Consider the following 22,130-nt stretch of genomic DNA (forward strand, 5'->3'; position numbering starts at 1 on the left):
AAATAGCAAAAACAAAAGCACCAAACTTAATCGGTTCTGAAGTCCGTTTGACTTCTGAAATGTTCGAAAACCAAGGTGCAGCTTCTGATTGGTGCAGGTGCCTCGGAAACAATAGCCAACAACTGCACCAGACGTTTGGCTTCTAAAAAACGTTCAAAAACCAGAACACTTCCAGGTTTTTGGCGTTAAGAACCAAGGCGTTTGAGAACCAAGGTACCACTGTATTATTTTAAATCTTTCAACTTTTTGTTATTATTCTTCTATAAAATTAATTTTCTTCCAACTTTCAGATCTGATATTCTTGTTTAGGTTCATTTTCCCCCCAAAATAAAAATGTTAATCTTTTGACTCTCTGTCACATAGAACTAATGATGTATATCTTACTAAATATTATTAATAACTAGACTTTGAATGTGATGATGGACAGTTAACAAATTGGCAACTTCTAAAAATGGAACAAACATCAACTAAATTGTAAAGATCATTTTCCTTTGCTATTCTTGTGCAGGACAAGAAAAACCCACAGAACAAGACAGCACTGAAACAAAACACCCTGAGACAATTAACCGATATGGCAGCTTAAATTCCTTAGACTCCACAGCTTCATCAGGAATTGGTAGCTATAGCACGCAGATGTCTGGTACTGACAATCCAGAGCAGTTTGAGGTTCTAAAGCAACAGAAGGAAATAATAGAACAAGGAATAGATTTGTAAGTTTATTTGTTTAACCCATAATGTAAATTGTCAGAATGCGGGGGAGTCTCCTGATACCATTTTCTTTCATCTACTACCTTTTACTTCCTTTGTAGAAAGAATATTGTAGCATCTATTTTTCAAAGTGCTAACTTCACTGGAACTGTACTTACAAACTTCGAGGACTACAGACTTACAGGCCAATTATAAACATTAATCAGATTTAAGTCTTAACTGCATTCAGTAAGACTTATTTTCTAGGATGTGCACTTGGGATTTGAGCTTCAGTTTGACTCTGGTTTTCTTTTGGCCTTTTACCTCACAGTTACTAAGGTGTTACCCAATTACATCTATGCTGAAAGCTTTGGTAGTTTTTTTCATTCCTTTCTTGCCTGAGCTATCATGGAAATGGAGTAGGATGTGAATGCAATTGTTTAAAAAACAAAACTCAAAAACCAGAAATGTGGACAAAGATCAGATGGAAACAACAGTGATAATAGATATAAAGTCAAGGAGAAGTAGGCTAGTAATATTGCATAGGCATTTAGAAGGAATTTAGAATTTACTGTGATCTTATTCTTATGTGTATTAAGAAGTAGTTATGAGGAACTGCGAGGTGGAAATATGACAGCCTGATGTTAAAATATATTATAATTTTTATATCCTTTCCCTTCTCTTGTCAGCTTCCCCACCCCACAAAAATGCATTCAAATATTTTAACAGTATGGTAAATTGGAACTTCTTATACTAATTTATTATTGCTTAGGGATGGGTTTCTTACTCTTCAAATTTTGGCTCAGATCCAGAAGAAGATTCTCTGGGTTTTGATTTTTAAATGGGTCTTGGGATGATTGTGGTGCCAAGTTGTGAATCCCCCTCAGCATACAGATGTTTTTGCCTTGTGTGTGCATTTTCAGTGATTAATGAACATGTGATTTAACATACAGGTTTAATAAGAAACCAAAGAGAGGAATTCAGTACCTGCAAGAGCAAGGTATGCTTGGTACTACTCCTGAAGATATTGCCCAGTTCTTGCATCAAGAAGAAAGATTAGACTCTGTAAGAAAAATGTTCTTAATGTCCAATGTATTTCATATGCGATTTACTTTGTAAACACAATTGCAGTAGTTTGAGCTAGACTTAAACTCATTCCTGTCATAACTGTGTAATGGTAAAGAAGTGTTTATAGCTACACCCCAGAGAGTTCATTTATGCACACCCAAGGGCCTCACATGTCCAGCAGGACTTGTGGCAAAACAAATTGAAGCAGCAGCAGCCCTTGTACCACTTTCCCCACTGCTTGGTGAGCTCCCCCGAGTTACAAAGGTAGTTTGCTATGTGAGCAAGAGACTACATTCTAAGAATAGTCCCTCTGGCTGTCTGGAATATGTGTAGCTTGCACATAGCTTAGACCTGATTATGAATTTGTAATAGATGGATAAATAATCTCATTTCAGGCATCTTAAGAGTTTCATCACAAATAAATGGAAGGCTTTCTCATCTGTAGTGTGTAATCTAAAATAACTGCTCTCCCCTTTTTAAATAGCTGGTGGCAGTGGGGAAAAGACTGCCTTTACTGGCTTCAGCAAAGTAAAATTATCCCAGGTTTCCTCAGTGTAGTAGCATAGGATCATCCTTAAAAGGACAAATACAGTACCCATTTTTATTTTTAATTTAAATGTGAATACACTTCTGAAATCTAAAGCATCTTATAGGTCAAGATGAATGTGAAGATGATCTGGGCATGTATGATCTTGGTTGATTAGAACTTCAAATTTCAGAGCTTGAATGATGCAGAATCTGTTATGGGCCAGCACCTAATTGTCTCAAATGCTGTGGTTCATAGAACTGGGGGTTGGGGGAGTACAGTAAACTCCTGGAGGATACCATCCTAATGTGAGGTTGCTCTCTTGCTTACATTGGCAGTCAGCCAGTTTCTTGTCTTTTTTTTAATGGAAGGAAGGTGGTTTTCTTCCCCTGTCAAGCACTTCACTGGAGCTAATAAACTTCCCTGTGCTGTAGTGTGGATTGCAATAATCAGCCACCAACAGAGCAACATATTTTGGGTGTTTATTTTTTAAATATTTTTTAAAATGCAAAATGCCGTATGGCTGGATCACTTTCCATTTGGTTGTATACATGTTGACCTGACCTGGAATTAATTATTTTCATTTTAGACTCAAGTTGGGGAATTCCTAGGAGACAATGATAAATTTAATAAGGAAGTTATGTATGCCTATGTGGACCAGCATGACTTTTCAGCAAAGGATTTTGTTTCTGCTCTGCGCATGTTTTTGGAAGGCTTTCGTCTTCCGGGAGAAGCTCAGAAAATAGATAGATTGATGGAGAAATTTGCTGCTAGATACTTGGAGTGCAACCAAGGGTAAGTGGCTTTCTCTTGCCTTTGTCTAATCTATAGCTGGATAAAGGGGGAAATTGATTATATATATTTTTTGTTTCAGGCAAACCCTCTTTGCTAGTGCTGACACTGCTTATGTCTTGGCTTATTCAATTATCATGTTGACAACAGATCTCCATAGCCCACAGGTACATTACTTAGAACCTATTAATTATAACTTGAATCTACAAAGTGGCTCACTCAGGTTTATTAAACCAGCACCATTTTAAGCTGACTTTACTTCTGATTTAAATAAATCTTATTTTCCTCCTGCATCTTAAGTCTTGACCCTGGAACACCTTCCCAAGAGTTCCAGATGGCTCCCATGTTGATGATTTTTAGGCAGGTGGTAAAAACTTATTTATTTCTCCAGGCTTCTGGCCTGTTTAAAATTCTTGCCTGCTGATTAGATTTGTCTGGGTAGATTGTGGGGTTTGTGCATGCGTCTTTTTAAATGTTCTGTCCATTTTTTGTATTGCTTTACTATGTTGTAAGCCTTTTGAGGGCCGAAAGGCAAGGTACAAACAATTTTATAAAGTCTGCTGTTTTCTGCCACAGTAGGGGCATTTCTGTATATGAATGTGTTACAGTACTTTAGATAAGGAAACCAACATAATGAAACATACTTTTGCTTAGATGTTACCAGCACTATTAATAGAACAGATATATTATTCAAAGGCACCCACAGACAAAAGTTTGGTGAATGCTAGTAGGCAGGCCATTCGAGTGCACAGTGTATTGAATATGAACCAAGCCTTTTTCTTCAGAACTGCCCTTGGAGAGATATGGAAGCTGCCATTATCATTCTGATTTTAACAGCCCACTTTTATGTCCGTATGAAGTTGATGAAGTTTAAGAGCCAGTGTGGTGCAGTGGTTAAGAGCGGTGGACTCGTAATCTGGTGAACTGTGTTCGCATCTCCGCTCCTCCACATGCAGCTGCTGGGTGTCCTTGGGTCAGTCACATTTCTTTGAAGTCTCTCATCCCCACTCACCTCACAGAGTGTTTGTTGTGGGGGAGGAAGGGAAAGGAGAATGTTAGCTGCTTTGAGACTCCTTCGGGTAGTGATAAAGCGGGATATCAAATCCAAACTCTTCTTCTTCTTCTTAATCAACAGTAGCAGAGACTGGTGGGTGATGGAGGAGAGAGAGAGATACTTCAGTGTGTGGACTAGATGGGATCCTTCCCTGGGTATTTTTTCTTGAAGGTTCCTCTCTTGGTAGATTCTGTGACTATGTATCCATACATCCTAGTGTAATTCCTACTGTTGCTTTCATGGCTAATACTAAACTGCTCCCCCCCCCTTAATTTCTAGGTAAAGAATAAAATGACAAAAGAACAATACATTAAGATGAACAGAGGTATCAATGATAGCAAGGATCTCCCTGAAGAATATCTATCTGCCATATATAATGAAATAGCAGGGAAAAAGATATCAATGAAGGAAACAAAAGAGTTAACGATACCAACAAAAACAAGTAAACAAAGTAAGTCCCCACAGAATAATTGTTGCTTCTCGCTTTCTTGTTGATACTGACAACCAACCTAATAAAACCACCTTGTTATAATGCATCTTTCAAAAAATAATAATCAGTGAGCATGTACACATCTCATTACTCTTCTGCATTCTCTGTCTTTATATACTGTAGAGATATAAAACTGTGTGTGCAAATAAATGGCAACAGCAAAATTGCACTAAATTGCAATATAGGAGGGAAGTTAAAATAAATGCATTTTCATATTTCATATATATGTAGCTTTCTGTTGAAACCAGCATATGTATTGTGTGTTTTTTATTACAACCATGATTTTGTTGGAACTGAACCTGTTCTTGTCTAAATTTCTAGTTGTACAGGCATGTTTCAAACGGTTGGCCTTCCTCTCCTGCAATTGATAACACTCATGAAATCTGTAATAGTTCTTGTTGCAAACATTAACTGTTCAAATTTCAGCTCTGAATATCAACATATTATATATTGGAGTCAATATTTTCAAGGGAGTAGGCAGAGTTTTGTTAGGGTGTAACAAATTACCCCCCACCCGCTTTATCCTTCAAAACCAGTCCTTTTCCAGTTTTATTTGTATTCTTAAGAAAATCTATGTGTGTGGCTAAATCGTGGATGATAAATCACTTGCAATAATGAGTGGGGAACCTGGACCAATGCTTCCATCATCCCTGGCCATTGGCCATGCTTGTTGGGGCTTAGGATGTGCAGTCCAGCAACATCTGGAGAGCCATGGGCTCCTAATACCTTCTTTAGATTATTTCAATGGGGTTGACATCAAGTGATGCCTGTCTAATTGTGCCATAGATTTCCTCTACTCCTTTAGCATATCACCCCTTTCCCAATTTGAAAACTGAAAACATCTTGTTTAAAAGCTAAAAACATTCCATTGTGTCTTTGTCTTGTGAGAAACAAGTCAAACCTTATATGGTAAAATGGGCAAAGGTTTTACAATTGTATATGGTACAGTTAGCAAAAAGTGTTAGAACTGTTAATAAGAAAGTGGAAATAGGTTTCATGTATGGTAGATGTCTGAAGCCAAGAGAGTACTGAGTAAAGATAAGGAATAAAAGAGAGCTAATAACACAGAGATTTGGAAATTGATCCACTCTTGTTTTTGTTATGCAAGAGATTTGCCAGTGGGTTTCCAGTAAATAAATATGTATATGTGCATTGTGTTAATGGCAAGATTTTGTATGCCTATCAGCGAAGGACAGCAATTCCTACAGTGCGGGTAGAATATATGACTGCATGGTTATTTAAAAACTAACCAAGTTAGAATGTAGGAAGGAAGACAAACATAAAACAACTTTTTATAGGATGGAAACCATTTATTTATTGAATGTTGACAGAACAGAGCGCGTCCATAGGCGGAAAACATTTATTTTGTTGATTAAAAACGTATCAACATGCTTGTTACAAGTTGTGCATATATTGCTGGCATTATAAGTATGTTTTTCTTTGTATATTTGTTTTGTCTTGGTTTAGATTTTGTATAGAATAAAATGTTTTTAAAATGCTTCCAGGTGTAGCTAGTGAAAAGCAGAGGCGACTTCTTTATAATTTAGAAATGGAGCAGATGGCTAAAACAGCTAAAGCTCTGATGGAGGCAGTGAGCCATGTTCAAGCTCCTTTCACAAGCGCAACACACTTGGAACATGTAAGACCAATGTTCAAGGTAAGTCTTATAAATATTCCTCTTTTGTACTATGGCTACATGCTTCCTCTAAATAGGTGAATATTTTACATTTTAAAACACTATTGAAAGCAGTTCTTTGCTTTCTAAGAACACAAATTTCACTATTACCAGCATCAATTACTAGCTACCTAAATGTATAATAAATAGCTTAACAAGCAATCTTATGCGCAAGGAGCTGGTAGAGAGCATGGCAAACGAGGGCAGCGTAAAGTCATAGCAGATCCTGGCCCTGTTCAGAAGCCCAAGGGGGGGAGGAATTTACAGAGTGGCAACACAAAATACAGAGAGATGGCACGCTTGGTGTCACCGTGGCAACCAAGGCCAGCTGTTGACATACACAGCAGACAGTTCCCAAACTCCCTGTCCAGAGTAGACGCACTGTGAAGCCATGCAGAGAGAGCCAATGGATAACAACGAGAATACCCCTGCTTTGGAATGTAAACATGGAAGTAGGGGCAGGGCAATTTGGTGACTCTAGCAATATGGCAGCCATAAATGCAGTGTACCCTGGCCATGCCCATCATATGCCATACCAATCACACAGTAACAGTGTGACCAGGTAAATAAACCCGTATGGGAAACGCCAGCATTCCCACGCTTTATTTATTATACATTTAAAACGAAATAAATGAAAAATCAACGGGTGAATCAAGTTTGTCCACATTATAGATTTCTAATGCTGTTCACATTTATCTGGACTACATAATAATGAAAGTGTGTGTTGCTGTTTGAACGATTTGTTGTTCTTTTTTATTCTAGTTGGCATGGACACCATTCTTGGCTGCATTCAGTGTAGGTTTGCAAGACTGTGATGACACAGAAGTTGCCTCTCTTTGCCTAGAAGGCATACGATGTGCAATCAGAATAGCATGCATTTTTAACATCCAGGTAATACTGAATTCTAAGGTTCAGTAAAAGTATTGTAAATATTCATGATTATATAGTAGCATTGTGCCATGAAATACATGGTGTGATTTTCCAACAGTATAATGTTATATCTTACTCTGGTTTTAGCTTATTGGTGATTTTTGTGTGGAATGTTTTAATAACAGTTTGTACTTACAATTATATTGTTTTATTCTTTTTGTAAACTGCTTTGAGCTTTTTTTACAATCATTTGGTATATAATCGTTGTTAAACAAATAAAAGTCACTTTAAAAATGGAAATAATTATAGATTTCAAATGTCAATGAGATTACTATATGCATGAGACTGCAAAGTGGATATAAGGTTACCGTTGGGCACCTTGCCAGCACCTTGTACTTTTTCTAATTAATAGTTTACTAAGAGAAAATACATTCTCATACACAATACAGTGGTACCTCGGGTTACATACGCTTCAGGTTACAGACTCCACTAACACAGAAATATTACCTCAGGTTAAGAACTTTGCTTCAGGGTGAGAACAGAAATCGTTTAGCAGCGGCGCAGCAACAGCAGGAGGCCCCATTAGCTAAAGTGGTGCTTCAGGTTAAGAACAGTTTCAGGTTAAGAACAGACCTCCAGAACGAATTAAGTTCTTAACCTGAGGTACCACTGTATAGGCAGAAAGTAGTGGTTTACCTGAATTTCATCATGAGTAATTCCAGTTCTTTTATTATTTTGGTATAGGAAAAGCTTCCTTAGTAAACTATGTTGCTGTATCTTTTAGTACACCAACTACTAGAAATTCCAAACCTGTTCACTTTGGGGGAGCAATCACTACTGATTAAGCTTCAACATTATCTGCATTATGTTGATGTATCTGGAAAACTGCTGAGTGTAGATCTCAGAGCTATTTTTTCTGTATTTTGTTGTGTTGAGTGAGTTCATGCCATAGTAGGCAAGTGTTAGGATTCCTGATTATCTCATTGAGATCATAACCTTTTGGGTTTTAATTTTGTTCATGTATGGAACAATTGTTTATTTTTATTATATGGCTAGATATAGATATACTGCCTATTAAGAAAATGACTCAAAGCCAGCAGCACTGAATCAGTACAAAATTTAACTAAAAATGTTATGACAAATGGCTGGCATCAGATGATAGCTGTCCAAAATGGTAGCTGTTTTCATATGTTCTTTGAAGAACTTGAGGAAAGTAGGTGACTCTCATAATTCAGTTTGCACACTCCTCTAGGAATGATGCACCGAGAGATAAAGAGAAAAACCCCTACTTCCTTTATAAAATCTGGTTCACAACTTTTGTAGTATTTGTGTTTGAGTACCATAAGGAAGCAGCCAGTTGTCTCCTGTGTTTCCCCTCCCTCCATTACATTGGCTTCAATATTGACATCTTGCATCTCTATTAATACAGTACTATGGTGTAGTAACTGCTGTGATATCTAGCAGTAGATGAACTAGCTAAATCTTGATGAATTAAAACACTCATTTTTCTTCCTATAGCTTGAAAGGGATGCTTATGTCCAAGCACTAGCAAGATTTACTTTACTTACGGTGAATTCTGGTATTACTGAAATGAAACAGAAGAACATTGATACAATAAAAACACTCATTACAGTGGCTCATACTGACGGAAATTACTTGGGAACTTCTTGGCATGAGGTAGATTATATTTTTAATTGCTATATAATAACTGAACGTGTAGAATATACATTCTCTGTGTATATATTTGCATGATGCATAGATAACTTTTTCATATACTAAAACCATATTGTCAAATTTAATTGTATATTGATATTTTTAAGAGTGTTTGTGTCAGTGTGAGATACCTAAGAGGTTTCTGGAAATTTGCTTGTGTGTATGGATGAAAATTGCTAGGGTTTACTAACATTTGATGTTAAAAATGATCTGTCTTTCAGTAGATTGGTTATTTTATTTTGCTGTATTCTTTTTTAAATTCAAGATTTTGAAATGCATCAGTCAGCTTGAATTGGCACAGTTAATAGGTACTGGAGTAAAGCCACGTTACATCTCTGGGACTGTGAGAGGACGAGAAGGTTCTTTTATAGGAACAAAGGATCAGGGACCTGATGAATTTGCAAGTCTAGGAATAGGCAAGTATTGTAAATACGAACTACTAGCTGGCAAAATTGCTTTAAGTACATTATGTCTGCCTTGTTGCTGGTTTAGCTTTGTTGGTGACTTTCCTGTAGAAAGAAGAGAACTATACAAATATTAAGACTCTCCTCCTGCAAGGGAGGGGAATGGTTGTGGTCGGGAGCCGGACTCCGCCTCAAGCAGGGGGCGTTAGCCCCCTGCCTCCCACTCACCTGGCTGGCGCCCACACCCACGGGCAGGCACCCAACCAGGTGCCTGCGAGGGGGCGTGTTTAGCAGCCTAAATTGCTTTGGCACCAGCCTTCCGGCCTCATTTTTTGTCGTCCCATCACGACAAAAAACTGAAGGGGACTAACATAGGTGTATTATTTTCAACTGGACTTTGCACTAGTACATAGTTCTTCTATCATATTCCATGCTGTTCCAGAAGGCCTTGTGATTATCATGCGTAGCCTTTTTGGAAATATAAGGAGTGCAGTGGATATTGGGGGGGGGGGGCAAAGATTAGACAACCTTTCTTGCACAAGTGAAAGTTATTTCTACTAACATAAAGCTCTTTGTGTAAAAGAGCTGTATGTGTCATTGGGCCTTTATTCATAACGTTGACAGACAACAGCTCCTAACAATAGCCAGACAACATTGCAGTGGGAAGCAGTGTGTGTCCTAACTCTAGCACACAGATTTCATCCATTTTTACCATTATCTTCAGTATTGCTAGCAAATATAATTATTTCGATGTTTGCAAAGTTACTTTTTTTCCTTCCTTCATTCAACAACCCATCCCTTCTTTTAAAAATTGATGTATCTGCTAGTTGGAGGAAATATGGACTGGAAGCAGATTGCAAGTATTCAAGAATCCATTGGAGAAACTAGCTCACAAAGTGTTGTTGTTGCTGTAGACAGGTATGGTATTGTATTTGCCTTTTGCTTGATACTGTGATGTTTGTATAGTAGCATAAATATTTTGGCTGCATTAGAAATAGTCATATTACTTGTTAGCGTTTTGGGTTTTTTTAATGATGCTACCTCTAGTAATGCTCTAGTAATGTTTGTTGATCCAAAGAACTAAATGATACAACTGAGTTAGTGAGGGCAAAATGGAGAGGGTTGGTAAGGTTGCGGGGGCAGAAAAGAAGCATGGGAAGACTGCAGATGGCTTTGCGATCCACTTTGCCCTTATTTGTACCTCTGGCATGAGAGGGGAAGCAAGGGGAAGACGGCAAAACTTTGAGAGGATCAGCAGGAGGCAGGCGTTGTAAGCCTTTCTGCATTTTCAACCTCTGACTTGGGGATTTTGACAGGTGGGTTAACCACCTGTCAAAGCTGAGGTGGGAGCCAACAAGGTTCCCCCCACTTGGTCTAAGGGGAGCTTGGTGAGGTGTGTGTCTGGTAAATGGAGTTGTTGGCAAGTAATGCCAGCAGGGACACAGCTCCTAGTATAGGTACGAGCAGTCACCATTTTGTGCAGGGGTTCCATTCCCAGCCCCTGCAGGCATTGGGGGAGTGTGTATAAGCATGCCACACCCCCATTCTTCCCTTTCCCAGGTCCAAAAGACCCACACATCAGCAACCGCACATCAGTTGGATAGGCCTAAAATGGCTGTCCCCTGCGTATAAATATAAATATAAAGACAAACACATATATTTATATGTCAAATATTCAGTGGTAGGGTTTGTTGACCTTTAATCTTCGTATATATTGAGGAAATCTGCCGTCAAAAATTCTTACACAGTTCTGTTAAATTGTGTCTTTGCCAGAATATTTACAGGATCTACAAGGCTAGATGGAAATGCTATTGGTAAGTTTTGGACACTGCTTACCATACTAGTGTATTAACATTTGTTAAAAAGCACATATTAAGTGGATTCTCTGTGGATTTAACAGTGGATTTTGTCCGATGGCTTTGTGCTGTGTCTATGGATGAACTGCTGTCTGCCACTCATCCTCGGATGTTTAGCCTGCAGAAGATAGTGGAGATTTCTTACTATAACATGGGGAGAATAAGGCTTCAGTGGTCTAGAATCTGGGAAGTTATTGGAGATCATTTCAATAAGGTATGCCTCATATTTACTAGCTCTTCCACAAAGCCAATTGGACCTTTTAATCTCTATAATAAAAATGCTCCATCAGCATTTTGAGTGCTGAAGATACCACCAGTTAATTACTACCGGTACTTACTGAAAGTTAGACTTTGAGAAAAGTTTTAGAAAATAATTATGCTAATAAATAGTTCTACTTAGAGGAAACGGTGCATTTTTAATGTTTTTGTATAATTTCCTGCTGGTTTTGCCATACAGTTATTTACAGATTTAAATAATTATGTATATTTTTTACTTTTTACATTGCATATCATGAGTTTCCAACTTGGCTTTGCTAGGTTGGCTGTAATCCCAATGAAGATGTAGCTATTTTCGCGGTCGATTCCTTAAGGCAGTTATCAATGAAGTTCTTAGAAAAGGGGGAACTTGCTAATTTCCGATTCCAGAAGGACTTCTTAAGACCATTTGAACATATCATGAAAAGAAACAGGTAATAAACGATGTGTAATGGGTGAGCTACCTGAAATCATTCTCTAGTGTACAAAACTAAAGCTTAGAGTTTTAACTACTAAATTGTTTGTAAATTTTGTCTCTGTTGTAGATCTCCAACCATTCGTGACATGGTTGTTCGCTGCATAGCCCAGATGGTAAACTCCCAAGCAGCAAACATCCGCTCAGGATGGAAGAATATTTTCTCAGTTTTTCATCTGGCGGCATCTGATCAGGATGAAAGTATAGTTGAACTTGCCTTTCAAACTACAGGTCACATTGTCAGTGAGTACCCATCTATAATTTACAGCCTTTTGCCAGGAGGTATAATATATTCTGTTCTTGTTGTGTTGCTTTTTAGCTTCAGAATTTATTTGCGTAGTAAAACTTAAATAATAATACTTAATAAAAATCATTTTGCTTTACTGCATAGGTAAGGGAACTTGTGGCCCATCAGTAGATGCCATTGGCCTACAACTCCCACCATCCCCAGCTGGCTGGGGGTTTTAGGAGTTGAAGTCCAACATTATCTGGTTCACCCCTACTGACTTTATCAAGATTACATCTGTATCTTAAAAAATCTTAGAAGTTGTTTACTGTGGTTTAAAGGGCAGATATTCTAACTATTCACCTGTACTTTCTTTCCTTCCAGCAATTGTGTTTGAGAAACACTTCCCAGCAACTATAGATTCTTTCCAGGATGCAGTTAAATGCTTGTCCGAATTTGCATGCAATGCAGCTTTTCCAGATACAAGTATGGAAGCAATTCGCCTTATTCGTCATTGTGCAAAATATGTATCAGAAAGGCCACAGGTATAATTTATAGGTGGTAGTAGTATTTATGTACAGCTTCATCTGCTAAGTCTTGACCATAAATGTTCTGGTGTAAAATAGAGGAGAGAATTTCATGGGATGATGTTTGTTTCTGAATATGATCCAGTTTCAACCAAGGCCAGAGCATTCCCCTCCCCCTCCCCCCGAGACCATGGCCTCTGGGGGGATCTGGTCAGAAAAAATCTCTCTCTAAAGATATTAATTCCAAGATATATGCGATATATATTTTATAATCCCAAAATAGTATTTAATGAATTTACTGTATGTATTCCAGATTATTTAAAAATGATTTAAGAATTGCTTTAAAATTAATTTTAGGTGCTGTTCACCAATGTGAATTTAGGAAGCAGAATGAATAACAGTAACAACAACAAGAACCATAATTTTATTCTTTCCAGTAGCATCTTAGAGACCAACTAAGTTAGTTATTGGTATGAGTTTTCATGTGCATGCACATTTCTTCAGATACACTGAAACAGAAGTCACCAGACCCTTATTAGTTATACCCTGCCCATCTGGCTGGCTAAGCAAATACTGTGTCTTCTTTTTTCTATTATAAATCCAAAGAAAGTTTTTATAAATAATTTTTATAAATTATTTATTAAAAGTATTTTTGGTTTTTTATCCATCTGTCAGCAGGATGGAGAAGGAAACAATTTTTGGCAACTCCCCTCCCCGAATTCAGTGCAGATTGGGGGAAAGGGGGATCAATTGGAAATGGCCTCATTCCTCTGTAAACACTGAGCAACTCCATTGGATCTCAAGCTATGGGTGTAATAAATTATTGCATTTGTTAATCAGAAATTCTGATGAAGGCAATAGTTGGATCCAAGGTGGTATTCATCTACCGTATTTTTCGCCCTATAGGACACCCTTTTCCCCCTCCAAAAATGAAGGGGAAATCTGTGTGCGTCCTATGGGGCGAATGCAGGCTTTCGCTGAAGCTTGGAGAGTGAGAGGGGTCAGTGCGCACCGCCCCCTCTCGCGCTCCAGGCTTCAGGAAGCTATCCGCAAGCCTGGGGAGCTCGGGAGTTCCCACAGGGCTCCCTAAGCTGTGGATAGCAGCCTGGTGGCCGGAACGTGGGACGCGCTGAAGCAGAGCACCCCGCGCTTCGGGCTGCTATCCACAGCCTACTGCCCGGAGCGCGCGCGGGGGGGGGGGGTTCTTTATTCCCCCCCCCCAAAAAAACCTAGGTGCGTCCTATAGGGCGAAAAATACAGTAAGTCTTACTCAAAGTAGGCCCATTGAAATTACCGAGCATTATAAAGGCAGGCCCATTAATTTCTATAGGTGTCCTTTAAGTAAAACTTAGCCGTACACTGCCCACACAACTGCTGCTGTTTATAGAAACCTCTCTTAATCAGGGCCTGATATGTGATAGTTAAAGTAGCTTTACCTAGGAAACCAAATTATAATTTATTTAGCATCAACTGGCTTGATGATTTTCTGGGTATAGAACGTAGAAATTGCATTTAATACTGTGTTTCTGCTGTATTAAACTTGTGTTTGCTCCCTAAGGCTTTCAAAGAATATACCAGTGATGATATGAATGTAGCTCCAGAAGACAGAGTCTGGGTGAGAGGATGGTTTCCAATTCTCTTTGAGCTTTCCTGTATCATCAACAGATGCAAATTAGATGTAAGAACCAGGTAACAAGCCATATTTGTAATTCAAATTTTTAAAACATTTTGTTTCACTTGCAAGTCTTCAAGCAAGAAATGGGTGGGAAATAACATTGTTATTGCCCTATAAGCAATCTATCAGCAGGAGACAGCATATTGGAAGGAACAGAAAAGCTGAGAATACAGGTCCTCATAACAGTTATGCAATTATATCCCTTTGTTTGCTATGGGGACTTATTTTCGCTTAGCAAATTGGTGAAAATCCATTGTATATATGTAAATAGTTAGTGACAGATGTTTAGTGTAGCAGATATAGGTTCTCTCTGTAAGGGGCTAGATTTCTAAATGTAAATCTCTAAATTTACAAAATAACAATTCAACAGCACATTAAAATTTTAAACTTATTTGCAAAGAGAAAAGTGGAGTTATTTATATAGGAGGCTCTTAAAAAAAAAAAAGTATTGAAACAGCACATAGCCCCTAAATATCTTTTTTCGCTGCCACAGAATCTTTAAGATCAGAATTTGATAGCATGCATTTCTATCTCTGATCTACACATAAAAGTTTGAAAGCAAAATAAAAGACTCTGTGGTCCTTTGCAGTATTTGGTATTGAATTGTGGAAGGCAAGTGGTTCTATAGCCAGATTAGCTCCTCTTATGTTCTTAAATGTGTGAATATAGCATTAAAATTGGGTTGTTGTTTTGGAGATTAACATTCCTCTGTGTCCAGTAAAATACATTCTGTTCAGTGCATGTATATTATTGCTTCACCCACCTTCGCAGTTCTTCACCTACCCATCAGCTTGGAAAAATAAGGGAAATGGTGTTTAGAATTGAATTTCTAATGCCCCGAAGAAAAATGCTGCATAGTCTTACCACATTTCATTGCAGATGCTTCTGTTCTCGTGTGAAATCTTAGTTAAAATAGAAACTTTTGGAAGTTCTTTGCTTTGCAAAGGGGGGTGGGAATCAAATCTGAATCTTCTCCTCAGCTTTTTTAAAAAAATATCGCTGAGGTTTGGCAGAACTGAATCCTATTGTAAACTGCATTTTTGTAACGATTCATAATTCCCTGTGAACTTTAGAAGATAACTGCGTAGGTAGGAGTTTGTGTCCTCGCTTCACATAAATGCCTTTTTTTATTTTTGTCCTTCCTTTCTTTCATGATGGAAACTTAAGATGGCATATATGTAGGATTCTCTGTGCAGGCGCTATAAGGTGACTGCATCATATGCCTTCAGACCTTGCCCTATTGGGTACACTGTGCCTGTTCTTACTAGTTTCAAGATCCTCCTTCAAGTTTAAAAATAGATTTTAAAAGTCATTCTGGGAGCTGAGATGTTCTGTTTTGTTCAGGTTTCCCATATTTGCCATTTACTTTTTATTCCAGAGGCTTAACGGTTATGTTTGAAATAATGAAAACGTATGGCCATACTTATGAAAAACACTGGTGGCAGGATTTGTTTCGGATTGTCTTCCGGATATTTGACAACATGAAATTGCCGGAACAACAAACTGAAGTAGGTATAGTTTATGACTTACGACTAGAGTTCTATTTATTTTTCTATTGCTGTCATAAGCTCTTTTGCTCAAACCTTTCTTCAGATAAGATGTTGCCCAACTGGCTATATTGTAGAATTGCCATTGTGTTCCCTTGCCTCTGTGCTTCATCCCCATCTACAGACCTGGATATGGTGTCCCTTGATGGCAGACTTTAATGTTGAAGTACATGGGAGTTTATATCTGCATGGTGAATAGCAGTATAACACCTCAGTTAAATCTCTTTCCATAATGTCATTCTGAATCAGAGGGGTAAAAAGATCCCATCTCAGTTTATTAAGCCCAGGACTGGATTGTTGTAAATAGTTGTTTTCCTCATTTAGACAAAACGTCTGCTTTTTAATCTTCTTGTGGTTGTGAAAAGCACTTTACTAACGAGATACTGGAGTTAGAAAGGCCTTTTCCATATAACTGGATTTTATCTTACTACAGCTGTTTTTTAAAAAATTGCCAATCCAGTGCCATTTTTCTAGAAAAAGAGGTGCTGCCCGGAACTCCCCATGAATGCCTCCCTCCTTCTCTTAGAATGACAATGGCACCCACCTGAGAGGTGCCGGAACTGAGTTCCACCGTGTTGCAGCTGAGAAAAAAGCCCTGATCCACTCTCACTCGAATGATTTGACCCTACTTTGTTTTTCAACTTCATTCTAACTAATTCCTTCATTGCTAAGTTCCCTCTTCCTTTTTCCTAGAAAGCTGAGTGGATGACAACAACTTGCAACCATGCACTTTATGCAATATGTGATGTATTCACCCAGTATTTGGAAGTACTTAGTGATGTCCTTTTGGATGATATATTTGCCCAGCTGTACTGGTGTGTTCAGCAAGGTAGGTGCAGGCAAGCTATTGCACACAATGAAACAATTTACTCTGTATAGCATGAACAAACCAATGCCTTTGTTTTGTGTTTCAGACAATGAACAACTAGCACGGTCTGGTACAAACTGCCTAGAAAATGTTGTCATTTTAAATGGTGAGAAGTTTACCCTTGAAATCTGGGATAAGACTTGCAACTGTATGCTGGATATCTTCAAAACGACGATTCCCCATGCGTAAGAGATTTCCCCCTTTCATTTAATTGGCATGAGAACAATGCACACTTTTATATACTTGTCTTATTGTCTATGCTTGGCTTTTACGGCATACAAACATAGGAGATATGTCATACCAAGTCAAGGCACTAGTACAGAGTTTTCCAAACTGTGTTTCACATCAACACTCCCCGTGCTCCTCCAGGGGCTGGGAAAGGGTTAGTTTAACCTCTGGTTTGCTAGTAAAACTGAATTACTGCGCCGCAAAATGATGCTCTGTACTAGTACGTCTAGCTCAGTTTTGCTGACGCTGACTAGCAGTGACCCTCCAGGCTTTCAGACAGGGCGTCTCTCCCAGCCCTACCAGGGACTGAACATGGGATCTTCTGCATTCAATGCATGTGCTCTGCCACAGAAATACAGCCCTTTTTGTTTCTGTATAGCTTCTCTTATTTGTGAATCTGCATAAATGGAGACCTGCATATGCACAGGCTAAATCTGGAAACTGAGTAACATGGGAAGCTGCCTTATTCAGAGCCAGACCATTGGTTCCTCTAGTTCAGCCATGGTAGATCGTGATCTACTGGTAGATCGCAGGATGTTCCTGGCAGATCTTTGCCTCCCCCTCCCCCCAGGGCCTAAAAAAAGCTTAACAACTTTGGACTGTTCAATGACAGTGGGTAGATCACTGCCAGTAGATCACAGTCTGTTGGGAGTTGGACGTCCCTGCGTCTAGTTCAATATTGTCAACGCTGACTGGCAGTAGCTTTCCAGGGTTCCAGGCAGCGCTCCTTCCCAGCCTTACTTGGAAATGCCAAACATTGACCTGGGAACCTTTTGCACGCAATGCTTGTGCGCTGCCACTGAGCTTTAGCCATTCTAGGACAGGTTCTCCCTCACTTCCCGTCGGTTAGCGCCTCTGGTGCCAGTTGCTTCAGCCAAGGGGCAGGCTGAGTGCCTCCCAATCAATTTTTTTTAAATAACCATGGAATAAGTAGGTTTTAGCTTCTCTTCCATTCTAAAAGCATTTTCTTCTTTTCTTAAATCATTCTGAATTGCATTGAATTTGCTTATTAGCCCAATTAAGCCTCTCTTTTTTATAAAAGTGTTGAGGTTTTACAATACAGTCATCACAGATTTCACCTTGTGTCCAGGAGAAGGCTATCACATCAGTGCCTGTTTGCCTTCTTTAATTTGTAAACAGTCTTGTCTTGACTGAACGCCGATCTATGGGGAAAGAGCTATCTCAGGCTGAGCTCAAATGGATTTCCTATGAATAGAATTTCATTCTATATTTATTTGTATAAGTAGCCTTGGAACATTTTATGTGTAACTTTTGTCTCCTTTCCTGCTCATAATGCTATGCAAAATAGGTTTATCACTGTTCTTGTCTTCAAAATTTAAGATGTTCTGTTTGTGACCGAACTTATGTTTTATTTTTTCAAGGCTTTTAACTTGGCGGCCAGCAGGGGGAGATATTGTTCCTCCGTCTCCTGGAAGAGAGAAACAATTGGTATGTTTTCCATGTGAAAATGGCAGGGGAGATGCTTTCATATATATGAGTAAAATGTACCTTTTGTAGAACAAGAGAGGTTTTCTTTGACCATTTTTTGTTGTAAGTTGAAGTCTGCAGGTTCCTTATATTTGCATTCGTGAACTGTAGATGACAGCTAACGTCTGAATAAATACCCATAGGATTGGTCTGTTACACTAATTTTCTCATAAATGTTGACTGGATTCGGACACAGTGTCAAACCATTTTTTTGGTATTACATGAACTAGCCTGGAGCTCAGCACTCCCCTTCCTCCTTTGCACTCTCTCGCCTTCGTAACAAACATTTGCCTTTGCTTCTGAACCCATGGCTTGCCCAGTTGGATAAAAGGAAATGCAGGAGGAGGCAAAGAGAACAGAATACTGAACCTGAGGTTTGTTCATGTGACACCAAGTCTTTGTTGCTGTTGAGTCTTGTTACTGTGTGGTCCTTAAATATTCTAAGATGAAAGAAGAGTTCAGTTTATTTATCCTTAGAGCAGTTCAAATAATATTCATTTTTAAAAGTTCTGACAGCTGTGTTTATAGCAAACTGTACCCATGTCCTTCTAGGAGACATAATGACTGTCAAGTGGTGACTAAAATTTAGGTTCACAAAAAAATGCTCCAAAGTAGGGTTTCCTCAACATTGAACTTCGTTTTGCTGAGGGTGCTTTTTGCTATTTCTTTCCATTTTCAGGATACAGTATCTCAGAAATCTGTAGATATCCATGACTCTGTGCAACCAAGATCTTCAGATAGAAGACAGTTTCAGCCCATTGTGGGGCTACCAGCAAGTGAGGAGGCCAGCAAAAACAAGCCTCCTGCAAGTGAGTGGTTTCCTTAAGGAGTTGTTTCACAAAGGCTGGGCTGCAAAGGCCCTAGTTGATAAAAGCACTTCTGTTTATCCAGTGGGACCTCCCTATTCCCCACCCCCCCTCCCTGCTGCTCCATACATTGGGCTCTAGACTACTTCCAAAATTCCTTGAAGCTTTGGGAATGACTTTTCAAGTGCTGCTTTTAAAAAGAGGAAGGGATGCCCAAAGCCTGCAGCCTGCGCAGAAGTTTCCTTTATGATTTGTTGGCTCTGGGCTGTGCTTGTATAAAATGAGAGTGGCGATGCGTCCAGGACTGCTGCAGAATATATTTCATTCAGGTTGCCTATAAAACAGTTTGCATTTTAAAATGATTGTACTTCTTTACCTTGGACTTGATATATTAAGAAGATACAGATGCTTTTTAAAATGTCATTTATAGCCTGAAAATTTAAGCTTAGCTTTTTAGCAACCTTTGTTTGCACTGATAAAGAGAGGTAGCACAGGATACTTTGTTTTATTCTTTAAATTATTTATAACCACCTCTTCATTGTTCACGTGATCCCAGAGCGAGGAATAACATTAAAATACAACATAACAATATTCAGTTGAAATACAATTTAATATAAAATTAGACAGCATATTATCAACATAACATAACAGCATCAGCCGTGCAAGGGGTGCCATTTTAGCCAAATGCTTAGTTGGTTTTTCTACCAGTTGTTGAAACTCCATTAGTGTTAGAGCTGAACACACCTGAAAGGGAAGGGCGTTCCAGAGTTGGGTACCACTATTGAGAACCACTAAATCATACAGTAATATGTCTTGGCAACTGTACTGCTGTGCAGTGTAAGTATCTTGGGAGTACTTAAACATTTACTTAAATTGATCTTATGGTTTTGTGCTTTGTTTTAAAGAATTTCCTGACCAGAAACTGTTTGGTGCTCTGTTGATCAAATGTGTCGTTCAACTGGAACTCATTCAAACAATCGACAACATTGTCTTCTTCCCAGCAACCAGCAAAAAGGAAGATGCAGAGAATCTTGCTGCAGCACAGGTAAGTACAATTTGCCAGTTCCAGCCTCTGGAGATGTGCATTTATTCTCCGTTTTTTGGTTCAGTGGTCTGTTTTGTAACATCTGCTTTCTGCTGGAAAATTCCTGAATTTCCATGGAAGAAAATTCTCTTTTCGAGAGCGTAGCCAAGTTTATATAGAACCAGGGAAGAACTGCCAGTGACCTTTATGCTTTATTTCCCCTGCTTCTGATGTAACTTTTGAAGTGCCTCTAATTCAGGCTAACAGTACACAAAGAAACCTCTTTTTCTAGGGATAATATGCCACGAGTCTAATGGGAATGTCCTCGTTTGCCGTTTGACTCTCCTCTGTGCCCTGGGAGTCAGTGATGTATATTTGTAGGAAGCTCACACGCAGTCTTTCCCACCCATTCATATACATCCCCAGCCTCATGGGATTACAGCTTTAATAAGCAGCTCCCAAGTGGCCTACTATAGAGCTTTAACAATGTGTGAGTAGACATCAAGTAAAAGCAAAGTTCAGATCAATCTGCTTTTGAGGAAAAGAAACTAGAGTAATGCAATCGTGAATAGTTTTCACCATTTGGTTGCTGCAGGTATTGAGAAGTTTCATGATCATATTAAAAATATTTAGCAATATGAATGCCAATTCCATTTTTCTTTTCTTTAGAGAGATGCAGTAGACTTTAATGTTCACGTGGATACACAAGATCAAGGAATGTATCGCTTTTTAACATCCCAGCAGCTTTTCAAGTTGCTGGACTGTTTGCTGGAATCTCACAAATTTGCTAAAGCTTTCAATTCAAACAATGAGCAAAGAACTGCACTGTGGAAAGCAGGTAAAACTTGGGAGTTTTAGGACTTTCAAAAGAATATTATATTACATTATAGGGATATGGGTGGCGCTGTGGTCCAAACCACTGAGCCTCTTGGGCTTGCTGATCGGACGGTCAGTGGTTCAAATCCTTGCAATGGGGTGAGCTCCCATTGCTCTGTCCCTGCTCCTGCCAACCTAGCAGTTCGAAAGCACGCCAGTGCAAGTAGATAAATAGGTAGCGCTGCAGTAGGAGGTAAACGGTGTTTCCGTGCGCTCTGGCTTCTGTCACAGTGTCCTATTGCACCAGAAGCAGTTTAGTCATGCTGGTCACATGACCCAGAAAGCTGTCTGTGAACAAACGCCAGTTCCCTTGGCCTGAAAGCGAGATGAGTGCTACAACCCCACAGTCGCCTTTGACTGGACTTAACTTTCCAGGGCTCCTTTACCTATATTACTTTATTCCGATATGTGCTATAAAGAGTGACAAAGAGAAGCATGTTTTAATATAAATCTGTTTGCATTTTTGAAGCTTCCTGATCAAAGTAGATCATAAGCATTATGTCATAAGCATTCTGTGAACTAGCTTGTGCATCCCCATTCTTTTCCCTGCCCATCTACACACACTGGGCAGTATTCTACCAGAGCAACAATTTCCACTTGTGCAATGGAATGTTCTCCCCCTCTCCTCCCCCTGTGCACATCATCCCATGAGTCTCCCTAAATTTGCTCCTCTAGAACAGACTAAAGGGGTAAAGGGGAGAGAGGGATAACACTCTGCTTCACAAGCACATTACCTTAGAGCTAAGTTGGATCCCACCCGTTACTCCAAAGTAGGCTTTCCGATAAAGGTAGTGAAATCTAAATAGTGATGTTGTTTTGACAGGTTTCAAAGGAAAATCTAAGCCCAATCTGTTGAAACAAGAGACAAGTAGCCTTGCCTGTGGGTTACGCATTCTGTTCCGTATGTATATGGATGAAAGTCGCAAAGACGCATGGGAGGAGGTGCAGCGGAGACTGCTAAAGTAAGGACCCATTTACAGGCTTTCAAAACATGAAAGTG

At 39.1% G+C, this 22,130-nt stretch overlaps 1 protein-coding gene across 2 annotated transcripts in view; it reads left to right on the forward strand.

Annotated features, from left to right (window-relative positions):
- ARFGEF1 (ARF guanine nucleotide exchange factor 1) overlaps positions 1–22,130 on the forward strand; it is a 63,966-nt gene that overhangs the window by 37,810 nt on the left and 4,026 nt on the right. For both annotated transcript variants that reach the window (XM_083450887.1, XM_083450888.1), the window contains exons 14-37: positions 509–710; positions 1,641–1,752; positions 2,871–3,076; positions 3,156–3,240; positions 4,407–4,578; positions 6,123–6,274; positions 7,055–7,183; positions 8,681–8,839; positions 9,141–9,291; positions 10,107–10,197; positions 11,053–11,093; positions 11,180–11,349; positions 11,673–11,824; positions 11,936–12,108; positions 12,476–12,636; positions 14,177–14,307; positions 15,672–15,801; positions 16,534–16,669; positions 16,755–16,893; positions 18,319–18,385; positions 19,104–19,233; positions 20,136–20,275; positions 20,924–21,092; positions 21,954–22,092. In XM_083450887.1, the coding sequence (XP_083307013.1) occupies positions 509–710; positions 1,641–1,752; positions 2,871–3,076; positions 3,156–3,240; positions 4,407–4,578; positions 6,123–6,274; positions 7,055–7,183; positions 8,681–8,839; positions 9,141–9,291; positions 10,107–10,197; positions 11,053–11,093; positions 11,180–11,349; positions 11,673–11,824; positions 11,936–12,108; positions 12,476–12,636; positions 14,177–14,307; positions 15,672–15,801; positions 16,534–16,669; positions 16,755–16,893; positions 18,319–18,385; positions 19,104–19,233; positions 20,136–20,275; positions 20,924–21,092; positions 21,954–22,092 (3,337 nt within the window). The remainder of the gene's footprint in view (positions 1–508; positions 711–1,640; positions 1,753–2,870; positions 3,077–3,155; positions 3,241–4,406; positions 4,579–6,122; positions 6,275–7,054; positions 7,184–8,680; positions 8,840–9,140; positions 9,292–10,106; positions 10,198–11,052; positions 11,094–11,179; positions 11,350–11,672; positions 11,825–11,935; positions 12,109–12,475; positions 12,637–14,176; positions 14,308–15,671; positions 15,802–16,533; positions 16,670–16,754; positions 16,894–18,318; positions 18,386–19,103; positions 19,234–20,135; positions 20,276–20,923; positions 21,093–21,953; positions 22,093–22,130) is intronic.

This window comes from Podarcis tiliguerta, assembly GCF_965153285.1.
Source record: "Podarcis tiliguerta genome assembly, chromosome: 7".
NCBI lineage: Eukaryota > Metazoa > Chordata > Lepidosauria > Squamata > Lacertidae > Podarcis > Podarcis tiliguerta.